General features: G+C 59.2%; 6 protein-coding genes across 6 annotated transcripts; 1 reads left to right on the plus strand and 5 right to left on the minus strand.

Annotated features, from left to right (window-relative positions):
- The first annotated feature begins 446 nt into the window (after positions 1–446).
- BJ171DRAFT_567546 (uncharacterized protein) lies at positions 447–3,146 on the plus strand. The gene is made up of 2 exons (XM_053113472.1): positions 447–2,205; positions 2,369–3,146. The coding sequence occupies exons 1-2, from the start codon at positions 492–494 to the stop codon at positions 2,815–2,817; spliced, it is 2,163 nt and encodes a 720-aa protein (XP_052967449.1). The 5' UTR covers positions 447–491; the 3' UTR covers positions 2,818–3,146.
- A 20-nt stretch (positions 3,147–3,166) lies between these two features.
- On the minus strand, positions 3,167–5,005 carry BJ171DRAFT_501862 (peptidyl-prolyl cis-trans isomerase). The gene is made up of 6 exons (XM_053110723.1): positions 4,608–5,005; positions 4,284–4,424; positions 4,092–4,117; positions 3,846–3,955; positions 3,731–3,767; positions 3,167–3,548 (listed from the first exon to the last, which is right to left on the minus strand). Exons 1-6 carry the CDS (start codon positions 4,914–4,916, stop codon positions 3,395–3,397), a joined length of 777 nt encoding a protein of 258 aa, XP_052967450.1. The 5' UTR covers positions 4,917–5,005; the 3' UTR covers positions 3,167–3,394.
- A 678-nt stretch (positions 5,006–5,683) lies between these two features.
- On the minus strand, positions 5,684–7,778 carry BJ171DRAFT_567548 (glycosyl hydrolases family 18-domain-containing protein; the record flags this gene model as incomplete). The annotated part of the gene is made up of 3 exons (XM_053113473.1): positions 5,684–7,338; positions 7,429–7,493; positions 7,652–7,778. The coding sequence occupies 3 exons, from the start codon at positions 7,776–7,778 to the stop codon at positions 5,836–5,838; spliced, it is 1,695 nt and encodes a 564-aa protein (XP_052967451.1). The 3' UTR covers positions 5,684–5,835.
- A 1,583-nt stretch (positions 7,779–9,361) lies between these two features.
- On the minus strand, positions 9,362–11,748 carry BJ171DRAFT_72725 (glycosyl hydrolases family 18-domain-containing protein). The gene is made up of 3 exons (XM_053115855.1): positions 11,483–11,748; positions 11,285–11,349; positions 9,362–11,162 (listed from the first exon to the last, which is right to left on the minus strand). Exons 1-3 carry the CDS (start codon positions 11,607–11,609, stop codon positions 9,393–9,395), a joined length of 1,962 nt encoding a protein of 653 aa, XP_052967452.1. The 5' UTR covers positions 11,610–11,748; the 3' UTR covers positions 9,362–9,392.
- A 2,412-nt stretch (positions 11,749–14,160) lies between these two features.
- Positions 14,161–16,325, minus strand: BJ171DRAFT_501875 (glycosyl hydrolases family 18-domain-containing protein). The gene is given in 4 exon segments (XM_053110724.1): positions 14,161–15,741; positions 15,757–15,822; positions 15,913–15,977; positions 16,136–16,325. The coding sequence occupies 4 exon segments, from the start codon at positions 16,254–16,256 to the stop codon at positions 14,320–14,322; spliced, it is 1,674 nt and encodes a 557-aa protein (XP_052967453.1). The 5' UTR covers positions 16,257–16,325; the 3' UTR covers positions 14,161–14,319.
- A 1,752-nt stretch (positions 16,326–18,077) lies between these two features.
- BJ171DRAFT_501878 (uncharacterized protein) lies at positions 18,078–20,089 on the minus strand. The gene has a single exon (XM_053110725.1). The coding sequence runs from the start codon at positions 19,713–19,715 to the stop codon at positions 18,408–18,410; it is 1,308 nt and encodes a 435-aa protein (XP_052967454.1). The 5' UTR covers positions 19,716–20,089; the 3' UTR covers positions 18,078–18,407.
- Positions 20,090–20,501: the final 412 nt, after the last annotated feature.

Genomic DNA, 20,501 nt, shown 5'->3' on the forward strand with positions numbered 1-20,501 from the left:
AGAATCCATCTGCTTCCCAGACCGTGCTGTGCCTGCAGCGTTTGTCTGGGTGCTCAAAGCCGCCCTTGCCTCGACTCTGGGCGCTCGACCGCTTGGGGAGCTTCCGCAAAAGGAGCCAGGGATCGGAATCTGCAAATCGCAAGACGGATGCCGACGACTGGCCGGATGCTCCTCAGATAATCCTCGCATACTGTAATCACGGCCACGGGATGCGGCATAAGTGGGGCGTCTGCGGCCGAAATGAGCTCGCTTACTGACCCGATGCCCTCCATTGCTGCTGGCTGAGTATATCGATTCGGATGTTGTGGGCCGGGACGAACAAAAGCAGCAGCAAAACGAGGACGAGCCGAGGACGAGCCGAGGACAAGCTCTCCGTGCGCAGCGGCGGCGAGGGGCGACTCGTCCTGGCTTGACCGCTCGCGTTCTCAGTCCTGTTCCTGGTCCTGATCTTGCATTGCTCGGGGCGCCAGAAGATTGCCACCCACATCATCATGTCGCATAGACGCAGACAAGGCCCGAAGCCGCCGTCGTTTGTGGACTGCATCTCGGCCGACGACGCTGAAGCAGCGTTGGATCGCCTGCTCGACTGCCTCTATGGCCAGCCTAGGACAGGCTCTGCGACTTCTCCCACAGCCACGGCAGGAGCAGCAGCGGCACTGATATCTGCTGATGCCGAGCCGCATTCCGAGCCGCATTCCGAGTATAACGATCCCCACACTCCCAGCAAGATCTTGCCGCCCCCTCCGGCTAGCAGCGATGCTGTATTTCCAGACACCTTCGTGACCCATGTACGCAAGCACCCCGATCCTGTCGCCTTTTGTCTCAGTGTCGCTCGGCGGCTCTCGCCCCAGATCGTCGCCGAGCGATCTGTCCCGGTGATCCGCAAGCTCGTCAAAGGGCTTGCCTTCACCTGCAACAAGCTCTTCAACCGACAAGAGCGAGAAGGCGAACGGCTCCATCAACAGAATGAGCCGGTCTTGGAGGAGCCAGTAGGACACGCTCTGATCAAGCAGCAGGAGCGGCTTCTGGAGATGCTGCAGGATCCGCATATCACGCCGCTGTTGTCAATTTTGATTGAATCTTTCCGGCTCCCCATCGACGAGCCGATCCACGACCGCGTCCTTTGCGATCTCTTCAATCGCCTGTGTGAACTGCAAGCCTCGCCCGAGCTCACGCAATTGGTGATGACATACGGGCTCTACGGCCGATTCGACATCCCCGAGCTGCTCTCCAAATTTGTCGAGTGGATGGATATGCATAGCGTTCAGCTGGTGGTCGGCAAGAATACAGATCTACAAAAGTCATTCGCGGATCGTCTGGAGCGTCAGTGCACCCAGCATCTCGAGACGGCTGAGGCAGCCCTGGACAGTGGCAGATGGCCTAGTCCAGAGACGTTGAGCTCACTCAAGGTTCTGTCAAAGCACGGGGTCAAGTTTCTAAACAAGTGGAGGCTGCCGCTACCCAATTTCCTGTCGCTCTCGATCGGATGTCGGTTGCAGTCCATGTTCTGGCTCATCAACGACTGTATCTTCTCCCAAAGCTGTCGCTTGGACTTTGACCCGCAGGGCTGCGAGAGCATCCTGGAGCTCATCGAAGCCATCGTCATGGAATCGGACGAGCTGTGTGATTCTGCCGCCACGGTAGATCCGTCTCCAAACGAGCCGGTGAGCCAGCAAGCTCAGATCCGCCGCTCTTGGAAACCGCTCATGCAGAAGGCTGCCGTCGCTCGCTTCCTCCAGCACACAGAGACACAGCCCACAGCTCGATTCTTGGCCAGTCGATTTGCTCTCGGGAGCTTCTATGATCAAACTGCGGTCCGACTGCCGACCGTTCCGCTCAAGGCCACTCGACATAGCAGCAACCGTCCTGAGCTCAGTATCTACACGAACCCTGCGCCCATCCACTTTGTCGATACTCCTGAGCAGCTTGGGGCGCTGCTAGAGCTGTTGAAGGGGCCTGCTGACGCAGAAGCACCGGTCGATATCGTGGCTGTTGGAATTGACTGCGAGTGGCGACCTGATATCCTGAACATCTCCGTCGATGCTGGCGCGGCCGCGATCGCCCCGTCAATACTGCAGCTCGCACTCGAACGAGCGGCCGAGGGGGGTCAGGTGTGCTTTATTGTGGATCTGCTTTGTCTTGACAACACCGCTCTTGCGGAGCTCATCCGCACTGTGTTCGACTCAGTGGACTACACCAAATTGGGTATGAGTCTTATCCCTCGCGCATGTATCGCTAACGAATATGGGCGTTGCTCTAGTTGCGATGCGACAGCCGTATCGACTGCGAATGCTTCTACTCAACAGCAAGCTTGACCACGCAACTTACACTCCCTCGACCTCCCTCTTTCCCTGTGGTATTGGTCTAGGATTTGATCTTCGAAGCGATATTGGAAAGCTAGCAGCACAGTATCCGGCTATTCCCACCCAGATCCGGAATCTAGTTGACTTTTCCACTGTGCCGCTTCCGTCAGAGGCACAAATCGATGCGCTAGCGTCATCACCAATAGGAAACAGACAAGAGCCTGCACATCTTGAATCGAATAAGAAACGAGGGCGCTCCAAGTTCCTGCCGTCCCTTGGCGAGGCTACGCAAGTCTATCTCCAAAGATCGATCGACAAGACTCACCGCATCTCTGATTGGAACAGACGGCCGCTTCGGCGAGCACAGCTCAACTACGCCGCCATGGACTCGCTTGTTCTGCTGGACTTGTTCAAGGTCCACAAGCAGATCTTGGAGAGTCAGCCCCCTCCTGCAGAATCCAAGAGAAGGAAGAGAAAGCCCAAGGCGGGGACAGAGCACGCAGACCCATTGTAAGGCACGCTGGAGACCGAGGACAAGTAGGTCCACGGAGAGGAATACCGATGTGCGCCAATAGTCGGCGGGCCAAATCTGCTCTATTGTGACCAGCGCGAGGCTGTGTCGAGCAAGAGTGCTCATTCCTGGCCATCGGCGCTACTGGGATCGCTGTTTACAGCCAATCCAATAAAATACGGGACACCTTGGTTTTTAGTCGCCGATCAAATAATTTGTTTCCCAATACCATCGCGCGCTGGCCATGGCCATTCTGTGATGCGGTGCTACGCCTTTGCTCATAGCCCGAGAGAAGTTGCCTCCATATTCAGTGTGTCCAAGAGCACCATTCACCGCTGGCACTCCGAGACCAGTGTGCATGTCGACTGTGGAGACCGGAGAACGACCGGTGTCTTCACTCAGAAGCTGCCAAAGTGATCTGTTCTATTTCTTATGGCTGAGCTCGACGCAAGCCATCACATTCTACATGTTCATGGAATGGGTAGTGTCCCGTTTGCACATGAGCAAAGTGTAAGATTGCTCGAGAGTCCCCGTGAAATAGAAGACACAGAAGCGGCTGTGTGATTGCACCCGATCGAAATCAGTTGCTCGAGTCGAGGGGCAGCTCGCCGCAGTCGACGATCACGACGGGCACGACGGGCTGGTCGCCAGAGCGGGTTTCGACAACTTCAAGGACCTTGACAACATCCATTCCGGAAATCACCTTGCCAAAGACAACATGATGACCATCGAGCCTGCGAGTCCGGAAAGTATCCACGGCCTCATTAGCGCAAATCGAGACTGCCAGATCCAGCATATCGAACCAAGGAGTCGGCCGACCGGCCGACTCGATCGGCGCGGGTACGAGATGGAAAGCACATGAGCAGTTATAGAGTGGAGGGCAGGAGCATTTCCAGAGGGAACCAATGGACCTTACCACGCAGTTTGACGGACGGTGATGAAAAACTGAGAGCCTGAGTTGCCACAATAAATGGTCAGCAATAGTTGTCGTGAGCGCAAGGCCAGACACAGATTCGATTGCGCTTGCCTACCGTTTGTGTTTTTGCCACTGTTGGCCATGCTAACGTATCCAGGGCCAGCATGCTTCAGCTTGAAGCTTTCGTCTTCAAAAGCCGATCCGTAGATAGATTTACCGCCGGTACTGAGACGATGCGAGCACAGAGTCACAATGTGAGCACACTCGAAGGTTCCAGATCGGTCGCTGGGCTTACCAACGACAAGCGAGCCGGGGAGAAGGGTATATACAGCGCCCGATGACCCGTCCTCGACCAGCTTACCCATCGCCATTGGTAAAGTCTCCTCCCTAGAAGGTGCAACCACAAAGCCAGACAAGAGAGTGAGATGGATGCATACAGAGCCCATGAATTGCTCGATGCAAGGTTCGCAGTGGCTTTCTAACCGTCTGGGAGGCCATGCAAGACCCCCCCCCAACGCCTCCTGGGCTGCAGATATCGCAAGCTCGCCTGTACCTGGATCATAAAGTTGCTGATGATGCGGTGGAAGGTGCTGCCCTTGTATCCGTAACCCTTTTCACCCGTGGCAAGAGCTCGGAAGTTTTCGGCGGTTTTGGGAACGATGTTGCCGTACAGGCCGATGACAATCCGTCCGACCTGCAGAACGAAGAGAGCCAGCAGACATGATCAACAGGTGCGGTGGAGGACGATGCTGAAGTGAATGGGCAGCGTCGATTCCCTAAGGCAGTGGAATGGAAGGTGGACACTGATTCAAGGAGATTTGGACAGCACTAGACTCTCTGCCGATGAAGATATCTAGTGTATCGTCAGGGAGCGCACCGTCTTGTTGCCGTGGGCAACATCCAGGTAGACTTTGGAGGTGAAGGCCTCAGGATCGACCGGCTTGACGACAGCAGAGGTGCTCTTGGGATTTTTCACACTCTCAACGGCATCGCTGGGGACCGCGGGGCTCGGCGAAGAGTGAGGCGGACGGAAAGCAGTGCCGGTTTTGGAGAGGGTTGTCGACTCCCCAGCTCGGAACCCTCTGAGGACAGAGTCCTTGAGGTCGGCAGGCTGTGTGGGCAAGAAGAACACATAGGCGCCGATGAGCACAAGGGCCAAAATGATGATGGTGGACTTGCGGGGCATGGCTGTAAAGATATGTTGGCGGGGCTGTTGATGGCCGTGCGGCGGAGAGGCTCGAGATCGAGATCGAGATCGAGATCGAGGCAGGCAACGCGACAAAACCAAGCCGACGAAAGAGGTTTCTTGGGAAGAAGTACCTAACAGCTTGTTCGGAGCGAAACGGGACAGTGTCTCTGGGTGGCCCTCTCACATCAACGGCCACCCTCAGTGGTCTGTAAGCCCCAGTGTGCAGCCATGGGATTGCACTCTGATCTCCAGAATCGCACTCTGGTTTCCAGAATCGCACTCTGGTTTCCAGAATCGCTCAGCACATGGCCACTATATTGTGCATTGTCATCACGACACTGCACTGTATCGTAACCGGGATCTGACAGCTCCAGATCGAGACGGGATATGCACATCTGGGCACATCTGGGTACATCGAGTCCTTCCAAGCAGACTGGCCCCGGACACTTGGAGCACACCTGCGAGGCTTTGAGCTCGCTTACTGGGCACACATTGAGCACTACCAGATATGCATCCGTTCACAGCGCCTAAGCACCATTGCAACTCTGGGTGTGCGCGGGCACGATTGTATATCACACTCCTTACTTCCACGATGCTTTTCCAATGCCCCCACAATCCCGGTCTCCTTGGATGCACAGTTTGGCCATATCCAGCGACCCGATAAAGTTGTAAATCCGAGGAGGCTCAGGCGAATGAAGCACCCAAACAAGGGAAAGATGGTCCGTTGACAGCGATGAGCAAAAGCGACTTTGGGTAGTTTAGAACCACATTCTTCAAGAACTGTATTACTTTTTTGTTTTCGGACAACGAGGCGGAGGGAAAGACGGTGGAAGGAAGGGAGGACGGAGGGAAGGGGAAGAGAATGTGACTCGGACATAGAAAGCTATGGCAGAACTATGTTTGCATTAGAGCGACTTTAAGCACCCCAGGCAGAAGTAAGGCTGGAGAGAAGCTCGCCATTGTAGTCCTCAGAAAGCTCCCAGAACATGGTGCCACTGTAGCCGTTGGACTTGAGCCAGGCGGTCTTGGCAGAGATCGAGGTAGTATCATCGTAGGAGATGAAGCGGGTACCGTCGGTGATGGTGGGGCTCTGGGCAAAGTTCCACCAGGTGCGGGTCCAGCCGGAGCCAGCGGTGGTGGGAGTGGAGAGGACACCCTGGGAGCGGAGGTTGGTGTACATCCAGACACCAGAGACATAGGAGCTGCCGCAAGGATCGGTCCAGAGGGAGTCAAGCTGGTCACCCTGGATGGGAGGGCAAGCAGTGGGGTTGGTGGTACTCTGGCCGGGCTGGTTGCAAGCCTGGAAGAGACCGCCGTTAACAGCAGCCTCAGCAGCAGTAATTCCCCACGAGCGACCGTAGAAGGCAACACCACCAACAAGCTGGTTCTTGGCAACACCGTTGGTAGTGTAGTTGTTCATGGCAGTGGCAATCGAGAACTGGACGTTGCCGAACTGGAGGTTGCCGGCAGGGCGCTGGGGGTCGCTGGCACCAGGGAGCTGAAGAGGAGAGTTGAAGTCGGTGTAGGGAACCCAGGAACCGTAGAAATCGTAGGTCATGACCTGGAAGTAGCTAAGGTACTTGGCATACTGGGTCAGGTAGTTGACGCCGTTGACGTAGTAACGCGAGGGCTCAGCAGAAGCGGCAATCGAGAGGATGCGGTTGGGACCAAGAGCCTGGCGAAGGGCAGCCAGGAGGTTGACAAAGTTGGCAGCGTCGTTGGCGTTGACGTGGTTGCAGGGAAGACCACCACCTCCGGGGTACTCCCAATCGAGATCGAGACCATCGATGGAGAACTGGTTAAGGAAGGCAACGACCTGGGTGGCAAAGTTGTTGATGGCAGTGGAGCTGGCAGCAACATCCGAGAAGGTGCCCGAGAGCGACCAGCCACCAACCGAGATGACAGTGCGGAGGTTGGGGTTGGCAGCGCGGGCAGCCATGAAGTTGGCAATACCCTTGTTCTGACCACTGTAGGGATCAATGGCCCAAGGGGCAGTGGCGCTGCTTCCACCGAAATCGGCCCAGGGATCGTAGCTGTAGAGGGTACCATCGGACTTGACACCGAAGAAGGCGTAGTTGAGAACAGTGACCTTGGAGACGTTGATGGTGTTGGGGTTGTTCTGGGAGCGGGTGTAAATAGCCCAGTCGGGCCAGTAACCAACAACACCGACGTTACCACCGTTGGCGTTGGGGGCGGGGCGGGGGACGAAGGTAGAGGTAGACGTGGAAGTGGCAGTGGTGGTGGTGGTCTTGGAAGGGGTAGTAGTAGTGGTGGTGGTAGTGGTGGGCTTGGTAGTAGTGGGCTTGGTAGTGGAGCTCTTGGTAGTGGAGCTCTTGGTAGTGGAGCTCTTGGTGGTAGTGGTGGTAGTGGTGGAGGCAGCAGCGGTGGTGGTAACGCCCTTGCCGGGGAAGTCACAGTACTGTGCGATTCGAGGATGAGGATGATGTGCAAGTTAGAGGTCCGATCAGCAGTGTGCACACGCTCTCAGACACACGTCGTCGGTACTCACCACACTGGCGCCGCTCTGGTAGCAGGCAGTGCCGGCACCGCAGCTCATGGTGATGAGGCCGCCGTCTGAGCAGAGACAGCCACGAGGATGGAGATGGAGATGGAGGGTCAGTCAGATCGGGAACATGGACTCCACCACCAGGAGCAACCCCAGCAAACAGAAGGCAGACGGGCAGACAGTCAGACAGGCAGATCAGAAGCATGGGGGAGAAGACAGCACATACTGAAGCAGATGGTGTAGGAGGCCGAGACACCAGAGTTGACACAGGTGTAGGCCGAGCCAGAGCAGGACTGGGCGGCAGCGCCAGAGGCGAGGAGGGCCAAGGCGGCCACAGCGGACTTGAAGAGCATCTCGGAGAGAAAAGGGAGGAGGAGGAGAGGGTGTTGGAGGCCGATGGGGAGGAAGGAGATGCCGGCTTGGACGAAGACAAATTCCAGGCCGCCGACACGGCGCCTCTATATATGCCCCAGGGACGGGAGAACAGGAAAGGCGAGCCGCTGGCGGACAGGAACCATCGGCTTCCCACGCGCGCAGACGCGAAGCGACCAGGGGCGTGACGTGCCCGCCTGACCTGCCGAGGTCACGCCGCTGCTAACGCGCGGCACAGGTTCTGTTGGCCACAAGACCAGAGGCACGCCTGCTGGGCCGACAGGAACCATGCGATGGTCGGGAGATAAGGTGCTCGGAAAGAGCAACCAGAAGCGCCGGGAGGAGCTGGGGACGCACCACGAGCAGCCCCGGGCCGCGCCCCAGGATCAACTGAGGCGGGGTCAGGCCCCCAGGCCCGTCACGAGGGGCCCAGCGGTTTGCACAAGAGCGGTCACCCCACCTCGACGCACCGCTCAGGCATCGGCCACAAACGCGTGAGCATTGGACTGAGCGAGGGCCATGGCGGGGTCGCGCTCGGCTTCATTCGCACCGTGCTTGTCTCTACCGTGGACTGTGATGGTGCCTACAGACGGCCCTTGCTTTTGCGTCTGGTGGAATGCGTGGGGCGGCGGACGCCGGGCAGCTCAGGTGCTCGCGATGGCGGTCGTCTGGGTGTATGGCGGTTTGCAGAGGAAAGAGATGGCCCTGGCAGAGCACCAAACGTGATCGCCTGAGCATTGGCCGACCATGGGCACCGGCGTCATCTGACGATCCGACATTGTCGGCGGCATCTTGGTCGGCTGCACGAGCAGAGTGCTAAGCATCGTTGGCTGGTCTCTGCCAAATGCAAGCGGCTGTCGGCCTGGGCCCCTCCCAGAGACCGAAGCCGGGTCTGGGCTGCTGGCCCGTGTGATAAATGTGGAGGCCCTCGGGACGGGCATGGCCAGCAAGAACGAAAGACGCAAAGACATCGGCCCCAAGGAGGAAAAGAGATGCGCCAACACAGCAGCTCCCGGAGCTGGTACGGCAGCGCCAACTACACGAGAAGCGGAAAGGTAGGGCCCAAGACATGCCAGCCGTGCGGTATCTGGGCTCTTGCTGGCAGAGGCAAACCGAACGACCGCAACATATATCTGTTGTGCATTGAAGCCCAGGCCCGCCAAGGTGTGCCGCAAGTAAGAATGTTCCACGGTCGATCGGGGCGATGAGAGTGTTCCGGCAGACGGATGGAATGAAACCTTGATGCAGAGAACACACACTCCTTGATCACTGCGCATCAGTACTGTCAAGCATACCAGGCAGCATCCTGAGCAGCAGGCAATCCGACGTGGCTGGCTCCTCACAGGCAAGAAGGATTGAGGTGGAGCAAGGTCAGTGCAGTTCAATCGGCCAGGGCAACTCCAGCAAGAAGGAACAGGTGACGGATCGAGGAAGAGGGCTTCGGCCCAAGACGGTTTACGAGTTTATTGGGTCGGTGGTCAAGTCAGAGACATTTCAAAAGTATTATACGAAGATATTATGTTCAAACTACTAGGGCTCCTGTTCATCAATGAGGAAAGGTGGAGGGGGCTGAAGGTCGTCAAGCGGTCCCAAGCTTAGTTACCCCAGGCAGAAGTAAGGCTGGAGAGGAGCTCGCCCTTGTAGTCCTCAGAGAGCTCCCAGAACATGGTGCCACTGAAGCCGTTGGACTTGATCCAAGCAGTCTTGGCAGAGATCGAGGTAGTATCATCGTAGGAGATGAAGCGGCTGCCGTCGGTGATGGTGGGGCTCTGGGCAAAGTTCCACCAGGTGCGGGTCCAGCCGGAGCCAGCGGTGGTGGGAGTGGAGAGGACACCCTGGGAGCGGAGGTTGGTGTACATCCAGACACCAGAGACATAGGAGCTGCCGCAAGGATCGGTCCAGAGAGCATCGAGCTGATCACCAGTGATGGGGGGGCAGGCAGTGGCGTTGTTGGGGTCCTGGCCGGCCTTGTTGCAAGCCTGGAAGAGACCGCCGTTAACAGCAGCCTCAGCAGCAGTAATTCCCCACGAGCGACCGTAGAAGGCAACACCACCAACAAGCTGGTTCTTGGCAACACCGGCGGCGGCAAAGTTGTTCATGGCGGTGGCAATCGAGAACTGGACGTTGCCGAACTGGAGGTTGCCGGCAGGGCGCTGGGGGTCGCTGGCACCAGGGAGCTGAAGAGGAGAGTTGAAGTCGGTGTAGGGAACCCAGGAACCGTAGAAATCGTAGGTCATGACGGAGATGTAGCTAAGGTACTTGGCATACTGGGTCAGGTAGTTGACGCCGTTGACGGTGTAGCGGTCGGTCTCGGCCGAGGCAGCAATCGAGAGGATGCGGTTGGGGCCAAGAGCCTGGCGAAGGGCAGCCAGGAGGTTGACAAAGTTGGCAGCGTCGTTGGCGTTGACGTGGTTGCAGGGAAGACCGCCACCTCCGGGGTACTCCCAATCGAGATCGAGACCATCGATCCAGAACTGGTCGAGGAAGGCAACGACCTGGGTGGCAAAGTTGTTGATGGCAGTGGAGCTGGCAGCAACATCCGAGAAGGTGCCAGAGAGCGACCAGCCACCGACGGTCAAGACAGTGCGGAGGTTGGGGTTGGCAGCGCGGGCAGCCATGAAGTTGGCAATACCCTTGGTCTTGCCACTGTAGGGGTCAATGGACCAGGGGGCAGTGGCGCTGCTTCCACCGAAATCGGCCCAGGGGTCGAAACTGTAGAGGGTACCATCGGACTTGACACCGAAGAAGGCGTAGTTCAGGGCGTTAACCTTGGAGATGTCGATGGCGTTGGGGTTGTTCTGGGAGCGGGTGTAGATACCCCAGTCGGGCCAATAGCCGACAACACCGACGTTGCCGCCGTTGGCGTTGGGGGCGGGGCGGGGGACGAAGCTGGGAATGGTGTTGACATCGCAAGCACCGAGGTCCTTCCAAGCACCGCTGGTGCCATCAGGGGTGGTACCCTTAGCGGCGTAGTAGTTGGCCTGGTAGAGGTGGCCGTTGTAGGTGACCTGGGTGCCCTGGGTGTAGTCGATGGTGGAGTCCCAGAGGGTGGTGCAGGGCTGGAGGGTGCTGGTAGGGGAAGCAGCAGCCGAAGTGGTGGTGGTGGTCTTGGAGGGAGTGGTGGTGGTGGTGGTGGTGGTGCTGGTGGTGGTGGTAGTAGTAGTAGTGGTGGTGGTGGTAGTAGTGGTGCTGGACTTGGCAGGGGTGGTGGTGGTGGTGGTGGTGGTAGAGGGGGTCACGGAGCTCTTGGTGGTAGGGCCCTTGGTGGAGTTGATAGTGGAGGTGGTGGTGGTGCTAGACTTGGCGGGAGTAGTAGTAGTAGTGGTGGTGGTGGTGGTAACGCCCTTGCCGGGGAAGTCACAGTACTGTGCGATGAAGGCAACAAGCAAACAGTCGAGTCAGAATCGCATTCAAGCGGAAGCGGCCGATAAACGCAACAATTGCCGACGGAAGAAGGTATGTGCAGCGTGCTGCTCGCAAGACTTACGACACTGGCGCCGTTCTGGTAGCAGGCAGTGCCGGCACCGCAGCTCATGGTGATGAGACCGCCATCTGGATCAAAGGAATCGCTTCGATTAGACAAACAAGATCCAAGGATATGAAGCAGCGACACTGGTGAAGCAAAGGGCGAATCGCTGCATGAACGGCCGATGCGGCGGCCACAGTGACCGGAGTGGCAACGTACTGAGGCAGATGGTGTAGGAGGCCGAGACACCAGAGTTGACACAGGTGTAGGCCGAACCAGAGCAGGACTGGGCGGCAGCCGAAGTGGCAAAGAGGGCCAAGGCGGCGGTGGTAGCCTTGAAGAGCATCGGTATGAGATGTGGATAGAAGATCGGAGGGAGGGAGGGTGATGAGCAGGAGGGAGGCTCCGACTTGGACGACGAGAAGAGTGGACGAGGGAGACGCCGGCGCTATTTATGTCCTGGGGCCGATCCGGAACAGCCGAGCTGGGGCAGATGCAGGCGTGTTCTTTCCTCTTCGTCTGCCAAAGACGCCGGCATCGAAGGGGGGCGGGGCAGCATCCTGTAAGCGAACGGGAAGGGTCAGGCGAGCAGAGCGTGATGGGGATCGCGAGGCGGTGGTACGATCACTCAGGTGGCCACGGGCGACAAGCAAATGCAGGAGCAGAACAACGAAGCAGACGACCCGACGAGACTTGGAAGCGTGGATCCGGCAGCAAAGAAACGAACAGCACCCACAAGGACGAGCGCCGCACCCAGCACAGGTCCCAAGGCCAGGCAGACCGGGGTGGGGAAGCACAACAAGCCGCGGTGGGGCATTGGTGGGGCCTCGACATGGAAGCACACGACACCGACTTGGAATGCGGAGCAGCAGAGGAGGCAGCGACCGGATAGGAGGCATCCGATCAATCCAAGCATCGTATCGTGGCAGACGTGCAACTGACATGCAGTCGACATGCAACCGACGCAGCCGAGTGCGCCGAACGACGACGTTGATACCGATGTCGCAGCTGCAGTTCCCACGCTGAGGACCTTGAGTCGATGCAGCGGTGTGTTGGTGATCGAGGCTGCTGATGGAACTGCCGGTGGTACTGCTGTTGAGAGTGCATTGGGTCTGTGTGGCAGTCCGCGCAACCAGGTGCCAGAGCCAACACGGCTCAGTCACAGTGCTGCTGCTGAGTGGCCGCTATACAGCACAGTCGCCCACAACGCCACAGCATGCGCAGCACACATACAGCACAGTCCGTGTGCTGAGCAGCACTCGGTGCCACAGACAACTGAGGACGCGGTGGCGGCGGCAGCACAGCGGCCAGGGGCCCCGTGGCCCGGACGCCCGTGCGACGAGTCCGCCGCCCATGGGCTGCGTCACGAGGGCGTGCGCCCTTGCTGCTGCGGCGCATGGCGACGCCAGCGTGACTCGCACACGTGATGGATCCCGGCGGCTGTCGCGCAGCAGGTGGCTCTGTGCTTCCACACGAGCGTGTTTGTGCGCAGGCGTGACTGCCGCGACCACGCTGCTGTGCTTGTCCCGCCCGGGCGGCGCTGCTCGCGTGTGGGCGGGTCCATTCGATGTCGTGTCGATGGAGCTTGGCTGCACTTCTGTTACGCTTCTGTTGCGCTTCTGTTGCGCTTCTGTTGCGCTTCTGTTGCGCTTCTGTTGCGCTTCTGTTGCGCTTCTGGCTGCGTCTCGTTCGCCGTTGTCTCGTTCGCGTCGTGGTTGTGCCGGCCATCTGATCCGCCCTGCCTGCCTTGCCTTGGTCTGTTCGTTTCTGCGGGCTCTTTCTCTGCTCGCCAGGCGCCATGTATGTTGGGTCGCGGCCTTGCTCCGGTCTTGGTCATTCTGTCGGCTGCGTGCGTGGGCATCAGGCAGCTCGTATCGGGGTGGGGGGACAGGCTCGTTGCATCGGCACGTTGGTTGCTCAAGCGATAAGCCTTGGGGTCACGCCGCCCGTCACGAGAGGCGGCCTGGCTGGTTCCTGGGGAGCAAGACCGGAAAGGGCCCAGTCCCATTTGCCAGAGGAGCGTCTTGTCGGTCTTCCTTTGCATCCGGTCTGTTGGCTGCCGCTGGTCTCGACGATAAGCTGAGATCATACAGGCCCACGTCCCGCCGGCTCGGTTTCCCACGGCATCGGCTTGCCGGGTTCGCGACGAAGTGGAGGATCCAGGTCATCCGGGCTCGATCGCGTGGCATGTTGTCCTCTGGGCGTGATCAGCCGAGAGACGGGCCAATGCCCACCGCGGTGGCCAGGCTGATGCCAATACCTTGCAGCAATGTTGGCCGTCGCGCTTCATCCAGCACAGACTCGACATGTATGTGATCAGTCAGCCGGTGATCTGGTGTCTTGTTCGTTGGTGTTGACAAGAACCGCCACCCATGTGTAGCAGGCCTGCTGGTGCGGTCCGACGCTTCTGTCTCGTGCCAAGGTCCTGATGGAGAGTCGAAAGTTCAGCGCATTGCCGAAGAAACCTCAGACCCAAAGTAAACTCGCCGGCCGAGCTGACCCAACGAAGATCGAGCTGGAATCAGAGCAGATCAAACCTACCAACATCATCGTATCAGGCAAACGAGAAGTGAGCGGCTACTAAAGCTCGAGGAGGTGGGGTTGTAGCAAACAGATCCAAGCCAGAGGACATGCTCAACGGGACCAGCTATGGAAGTGGGTTCGGGTCGATGAGAGGAGGATCGGTCAGTACACTTTGCGGAATCGCCGTCGCGAACGAGGAAGCAGGAGCGGCACCGGGAGGGGGTGAGAAAGCACAAAGAGCTGCGGACGACGCGGCCTGCCCCCAACCCAAATCGACCAGGGCCCGAGGGTTGGCGCTCGAGCCAGAGATTTGAAGATGAGAAGGATGCAGGCCAGAACGGGGGAGAGGGAAGGAGAGAGGAGGGGGACTTGGGTAATATTAAATCCATAATTTTATTATACTCATCTGTTCACATATAGACTAGAAACGGAAAGAGGCGCTGGGACTGGGACTGGACACCATAGCTGCAAGAGTGCCAGGGCGATTAAGGGACTTGCCCACTCCCCAGCGAAAGGGCCGGGTTACATCCGGTTTACTTGCCCCAGGCAGAGGTAAGGCTGGAGAGGAGCTCGCCCTTGTAGTCCTCAGAGAGCTCCCAGAACATGGTGCCACTGTAGCCGTTGGACTTGAGCCAAGCAGTCTTAGCAGCAATCGAGGTAGTATCATCGTAGGCAATGAAACGGCTGCCGTCGGTGATGGTGGGGCTCTGGGCAAAGTTCCACCAGGTGCGGGTCCAGCCGGAACCAGCGGTGGTGGGAGTGGAGAGGACACCCTGGGAGCGGAGGTTGGTGTACATCCAGACACCAGAGACATACGACCCACCGCAAGGGTCAGACCACAGAGTGTCGAGCTGGTCACCCTGGATGGGAGGGCAAGCAGTGGGGTTGGTCTTGTCCTGGCCAGCCTTGTTGCAGGGCTGGAACAGGCCGCTGTTGAGAGCAGCATCGGCGGGAGTAATTCCCCACGAGCGACCGTAGAAGGCAACACCACCAACAAGCTGGTTCTTGGGAACACCGGCAGCGGCAAAGTTGGCCATGGCAGTGGCAATCGAGAACTGGACGTTGCCGAACTGAATATTTCCGGCAGGGCGCTGGGGGTCGCTGGCACCAGGGAGCTGAAGAGGAGAGTTGAAGTCGGTGTAGGGAACCCAGGAACCGTAGAAATCGTAGGTCATAATCTGGAAGTAGCTGAGGTACTTGGCGTACTGGGTCAGGTAGTTGACACCATTGGCAGTGTAACGCGAGGGCTCAGCAGAAGCGGCAATCGAGAGGATGCGGTTGGGGCCAAGAGCCTTGCGGAGGGCAGCCAGGAGGTTGACAAAGTTGGCAGCGTCGTTGGGGCTAACATGGTTGCAGGGAAGGCCGCCACCTCCGGGGTACTCCCAGTCGAGATCGAGACCGTCAAACCAGAACTGGTCAAGGAAGGCAACGACCTGGGACACGAACTTGTCAGTAGCAGCCTGGTTGGCAGCAACATCCGAGAAGGTGCCAGAGAGCGACCAGCCACCGATGGAGAGCACGGTGCGAAGGTTGGGGTTGGCAGCGCGGGCAGCCATGAAGTTGGCAATACCCTTGTTCTGACCACTGTAGGGATCAATGGCCCAAGGGGCAGTGGCGCTGCTTCCACCGAAATCGGCCCAGGGATCGTAGCTGTAGAGGGTACCATCGGACTTGACACCGAAGAAGGCGTAGTTGAGAACAGTGACCTTGGAGACGTTGATGGTGTTGGGGTTGTTCTGGGAGCGGGTGTAAATAGCCCAGTCGGGCCAGTAACCAACAACACCGACGTTACCACCGTTGGCGTTGGGGGCGGGGCGGGGGACGAAGGTAGAGGTAGACGTGGAAGTGGCAGTGGTGGTGGTGGTCTTGGAAGGGGTAGTAGTAGTGGTGGTGGTAGTGGTGGGCTTGGTAGTAGTGGGCTTGGTAGTGGAGCTCTTGGTAGTGGAGCTCTTGGTAGTGGAGCTCTTGGTGGTAGTGGTGGTAGTGGTGGAGGCAGCAGCGGTGGTGGTAACGCCCTTGCCGGGGAAGTCACAGTACTGTGCGATTCGAGGATGAGGATGATGTGCAAGTTAGAGGTCCGATCAGCAGTGTGCACACGCTCTCAGACACACGTCGTCGGTACTCACCACACTGGCGCCGCTCTGGTAGCAGGCAGTGCCGGCACCGCAGCTCATGGTGATGAGGCCGCCGTCTGAGCAGAGACAGCCACGAGGATGGAGATGGAGATGGAGGGTCAGTCAGATCGGGAACATGGACTCCACCACCAGGAGCAACCCCAGCAAACAGAAGGCAGACGGGCAGACAGTCAGACAGGCAGATCAGAAGCATGGGGGAGAAGACAGCACATACTGAAGCAGATGGTGTAGGAGGCCGAGACACCAGAGTTGACACAGGTGTAGGCCGAGCCAGAGCAGGACTGGGCGGCAGCGCCAGAGGCGAGGAGGGCGAGAGCAGCGGTCTTGAGCAGCATCGTTGCGAAAGAGGAAGCCGGGGGGGGTTGGGTCGAGAGGGAGAGGAGAAGGAGGAGTGTGCGGCGGATCGAGCCTGGGATCTCTATCTTGGATGCGGGCGACAGGCCGGTATTTATGCATTTCATCGGATGATTGCCTCCCAACTCAAGGCCGCATCGGCTGCAACACGCTCCTTACCGGGCCCATCTTGCTTGCTTGCTTTCACGCTGCCTGACATTGGTCTGCCTGCTGTCGGCCGGCCGTTGCCATGGGAGAAACCAACCCGGGGCCAGAACCGGTTGTCAGCGAGCCAGGCCGCTGCGACCAAGCCACGTGAGGGGGCGTGATGCGCGTGCGACGGCGCACAGGGGCAAACTCTGTATGGGGCTCGTGTTGGGCGGGGTCACGCTGTATATTTGTGCGATGCAGCGGCAGCGGTCGTCTCTGTGCCCAGACGCTGCATCGGGCCAGAGCTGGTGCTGCTGAGGGTGTGTCTGGTTCTGCCCGCTCGAGCAGCAGCAGCTACTGTGCGAGAGAGATGCGATGTCGGAACGGCGGTCGGCAGACTCGAGCAGGCGCTGGACACGGCGCCGACCGTAATCATCTTGCTGAATCGGCGGCCGGCAATGTGTAGAGGTGGCAGTCTCTTATCAACGGCCCTTCCCCACCCTGTCCACGATGCAACAAACCTGCACAGAGATGTACATTGCCCCACCAGCGCGTCTCGACAGGCGCAAGCAGCCGAGCAGCCGAGCAGCTTCACGGGGTGTGCTGTGCAGGCGTGACCTCCTTTGCTGGCGTCCTCGCAGAGACTGGCGTGAACGTGAATGTGATCTTGTGTCTCGGGCAAAAGTAAACTTTCGAGCTCGGGCTGCAGCCGCGGATGCGTTCAATATCTGAGGAGAAGCAAGACGGGCCCGAGGGAATGGGGGAGGGGCCTCAGCCACCGCGCTGGCCAGCAAGGCTTGATGGGCCAGAGTCAGAGCAAGTGGGAAAGGGCGAACAAGCCGACGAGAAAGACGGGCTGGCGGAAAGGAGGGAAGGGAGAGAGATCAGAAGCAGCAACGTTGCTTCGCCAGATGCTCTGGTCGCATGACGATAACTCAAAAGCTGCAGATAAGGCGATCTGGGCCACCGTCCCCTGCCTGGGTTCTGGGGAGGATGTAGTTGTGAGCAGTGCAGGATTCCCCCACAACAAGCGCGACCGTGGAGACGAAGGACGAGGAGCTGCTCACAGCCATGGCTCTTGCCTGTCTTGCTGGAACTGCTGGCCCGTGCGTGATATGGTTCTTTGGACCGGCTATCGCTGTCTCGTGAGGCGAACGGATGCAAGGATCAAGGCAAAAGGAAAGGAAAAGCCTGAAACTCGGGCGATGGCGTATGATTCGCCGACAGACAGGACAGGAACCGCAGCTCTTGGTCGGAGCCGAGGCAAGCAGTCTCGATTCATGCACACTTGTCTGCCGACTGCATTGTCGACTGCATTGCCGACCGACGCAATCAACGCAACGATAGAGCAATGCCGATGCGGGCAACACAGCTGTCGACCATAATCTCGGGCCGCCTTCGATTGTGCCCTTGCTTGATGATGGTGGGATTGTTCCCCAGCGGTGTCTGGGTCGTGTCTGCGCCGTGTCTGCTGCATGTCAGCGGCGCCATGGAATAGGACATGACACGGATGACGGCGACTGGACGGCGGCAACATGTCGGATGCTCCATGGCGACGGCATCCATGGGCCCAAGCCATGCGCGTCCGCATGGATCCTCATGAGCCCGGACACAGACACACACAGGCGCACACCTCCTTCCCAAAGGATCCCAAAGGATCCCAAGCGACATCGGTGCTCATAACAGTTCTATTCGTATTATGTGAAGCCAAGTATTTACATGCATTGGAGGGGCAAAGCAACGACGGGCGGCTTGCGCAGAGAACAGAGGGAGCCAGCGGGCCACAGGCACCGGCGGCGGGAAAGGAGAAGGGAGACCCCCGTCTGGGAGAGATCCCCGAGCAAATATAGATACAAAAGAATCAAAAGGCGCGTCGCGGCGCAAGAAAGGGCGAGAAAGGGTGGGAGAAGGGGTGGTGCGGGGCGGAACAGAGGCCGGCCGCGGAGCAGACAGGAGAACCAGTTGTCGAGGAGACGAGGACGAGGAATGGCTTTTCTCATCCTTCAAGGCTTGCACATCATCGGGAGGAAGTTGCCGACCATCAGCGCCGGACGATCAAAGAGATCGCGCTTGATGGTGACGCAGTACGCGCATGGCAGGGGCTGGCCGTCGGGACGGAGCAGGATGCAGCGACCCGAGACGGGCGAGTCGGCCGAGGCGCCGAGCTGGGCGTTCTTGGAGAACATTTCCCAGTAGTCGATGCACGACTTGCCGTCCATGATCTCGGTGATCAGCATGTTGTTGTGCTGCGAGGGCGGCACCGATGCGACGGGGGCCTTGTTCGGGGTCATTCCCAGGATGAGGGCAGAGGCCGACCAGCCCGTCAGCTCGGTGAACTCCTCGCCGACCATGACGATCTCACCGGCGGTTCGCCAGATGACGGTCGGAGTGCCGGTCAGGAAGAGTAGGTTCTCGTAGTCCTTGAGGGTGCGCTGGATGCATTGCTCGGCAAGAATCAGATCCTGCACCGACAGCGGAGCCTGGCGGGCCATGGACGAGGGCCGGAACTGGGCCAGAGCGTAGAACAGGCGCGCCTGCTCCCACTTGCCGAGGCGACGACGGGCGAACGAGACCAGGCGGTGGAAACCGATCTGCTCGTCGTAGGGCGCGAGGACGCCTGAGGCAGCGGTGGCATCGACAATAGGCTTGTCGGCAGCGGCCAGGGTCGAGAGCATGGCAGAAGAAGGAGTTGTCGGCGGGGAATAGGGGAGAGCAGGCGCCGACAGGATTGGGGATGCAGGGCGGAAGGCCAGATCGATAGGCAGGGTCGTGGGGAGCGTCGCGGCCAGCGACGTGGGCAGGGTCGTCGAGAGCGAGGCTGGCAGGGTGGTAGGAAGCGCGGAAGGCAGGGTGACGGCGATGGTGGCTGGAAGCGCCGAGACCAGCGAGGCAGGTAGCGACGTTGGCAGCGAAGGCGCCAGGGAGGCCGGGAGCGCCGAGGCCAGCGAGGTGGGTGCCCGGAGGCTCGCGCTTGGAGCCGAGGTGACGGCGACGGGGAAGGAAGCGTCCATCGGAGGCGACGAAAAGATCAGCGACCGGAGCTCATGGAAGCCGCCGGCGAGAGTGGGATCGTGTGCCGAGGGCGACTGGGCGGGGGAGGTGGTGTCGGCGACCAGCTCGAGGTCGCCGAGGCCGAACTGGGCCAGCGAATAGTCAATCAGATCATGGCCAGGGTTGGCGTAGATGCTTGGATCTTCTGGCATCGACGAGAACATGGAGGCAGGCTTGGCAGGGGTTCCCGAGAAGGCAGAGTAGCCCCAGAGGGAGCGATGGAGATCGTCGACATTGGAGGTATCGAGGGTGCGGACCATGGCGCAGGAGAACAAGTGTGGGGAAGGCGGAGAATGAAATTCAGAGGGCTTGAACAGCGGAGGGGCTTGGGGGGGGTCGACAGTCGGAGCGAGACCAAAGGCAAAGGCGGGAAGGAGCCGGCAGGGACGGACGGACGGAAGATCCGAAAAAAAGATGAGAAGCGGCTCAGAGAGACAGAGAGACGGTATAGAGCATCAAGCGGCCTGGGTGTGTTCGAGCGAGGCAGAGATGGGCTGCTCCTGGGAGAGAGAGAAGGCGAGAGCGAAAGCGAGAGTGAACGAACGAGCGAACAAACGAAAGACACCGAAGCGAAATGAAATGGGTTGATGCAGTCACCTATGGCAGCGAGGCGGGAGAGCGCAGACTATTTAAAAGGCGGCGTCTTTCCCATTTCGCTCCCCGGCCAGAGCAAGGCGCTGGGGGAGGGCTCGTTCATGGGGCTCGTTGTGCCCTTGTTGGACAGCGATTTGTTTTCCGCCTTGCCCAGGCCGGTGGAGCGGCGCGTTGCTCCGAGTCTGCTGCTGTTTGCAGCGGGAGTGGCTGGCGCTGTTGCTGTGGATCTGTCCAGGCAGGCACAGTTGCGCTTGATGCTGCAGACACAGTTGCTGGGCTGGAGCCCGCAAACCCAAGGCGGCCGGACGCGCATGTCTGCTGCCGGCACAATGGGCGGCCGCACAATGCCACACTTTCACCCCGCGTCTCCACCAATCAGGGCCGCCCCAACAGACACAGCTCGCGCACATCCGCGCAGCGTCTCGCACAGCGCCCTCGCCGTGCTCTCTGGC

This window comes from Polychytrium aggregatum (genome assembly GCF_025602895.1).
Source record: "Polychytrium aggregatum strain JEL109 chromosome Unknown BJ171scaffold_15, whole genome shotgun sequence".
Classification (NCBI taxonomy): domain Eukaryota; kingdom Fungi; phylum Chytridiomycota; class Chytridiomycetes; order Polychytriales; genus Polychytrium; species Polychytrium aggregatum.

Excerpts from the sequence above, each read along its gene's own strand:
- BJ171DRAFT_567546 (XM_053113472.1), top strand. The coding sequence starts at position 492 with ATGTCGCATAGACGCAGACAAGGCCCGAAGCCGCCGTCGTTTGTGGAC. Across the intron at positions 2,206-2,368 it reads AGTGGACTACACCAAATTGG|GATTTGATCTTCGAAGCGAT; the intron begins GTATGAGTCTTA and ends GTATTGGTCTAG.
- BJ171DRAFT_501862 (XM_053110723.1), bottom strand. The coding sequence starts at position 4,916 with ATGCCCCGCAAGTCCACCATCATCATTTTGGCCCTTGTGCTCATCGGC. Across the intron at positions 4,425-4,607 it reads TTGCCCACGGCAACAAGACG|GTCGGACGGATTGTCATCGG; the intron begins GTGCGCTCCCTG and ends TTCGTTCTGCAG. Across the intron at positions 3,768-3,845 it reads CAGTGGCAAAAACACAAACG|GCTCTCAGTTTTTCATCACC; the intron begins GTAGGCAAGCGC and ends GTGGCAACTCAG.
- BJ171DRAFT_72725 (XM_053115855.1), bottom strand. The coding sequence starts at position 11,609 with ATGCTCTTCAAGGCTACCACCGCCGCCTTGGCCCTCTTTGCCACTTCG. Across the intron at positions 11,350-11,482 it reads CTCCTACACCATCTGCCTCA|ATGGCGGTCTCATCACCATG; the intron begins GTACGTTGCCAC and ends CCTTTGATCCAG. Across the intron at positions 11,163-11,284 it reads ACCAGAACGGCGCCAGTGTC|TACTGTGACTTCCCCGGCAA; the intron begins GTAAGTCTTGCG and ends TTCATCGCACAG.
- BJ171DRAFT_501875 (XM_053110724.1), bottom strand. The coding sequence starts at position 16,256 with ATGCTGCTCAAGACCGCTGCTCTCGCCCTCCTCGCCTCTGGCGCTGCC. Across the intron at positions 15,978-16,135 it reads CTCCTACACCATCTGCTTCA|ACGGCGGCCTCATCACCATG; the intron begins GTATGTGCTGTC and ends GTCTCTGCTCAG. Across the intron at positions 15,823-15,912 it reads ACCAGAGCGGCGCCAGTGTG|TACTGTGACTTCCCCGGCAA; the intron begins GTGAGTACCGAC and ends CGAATCGCACAG.
- BJ171DRAFT_501878 (XM_053110725.1), bottom strand. The coding sequence starts at position 19,715 with ATGGTCCGCACCCTCGATACCTCCAATGTCGACGATCTCCATCGCTCC.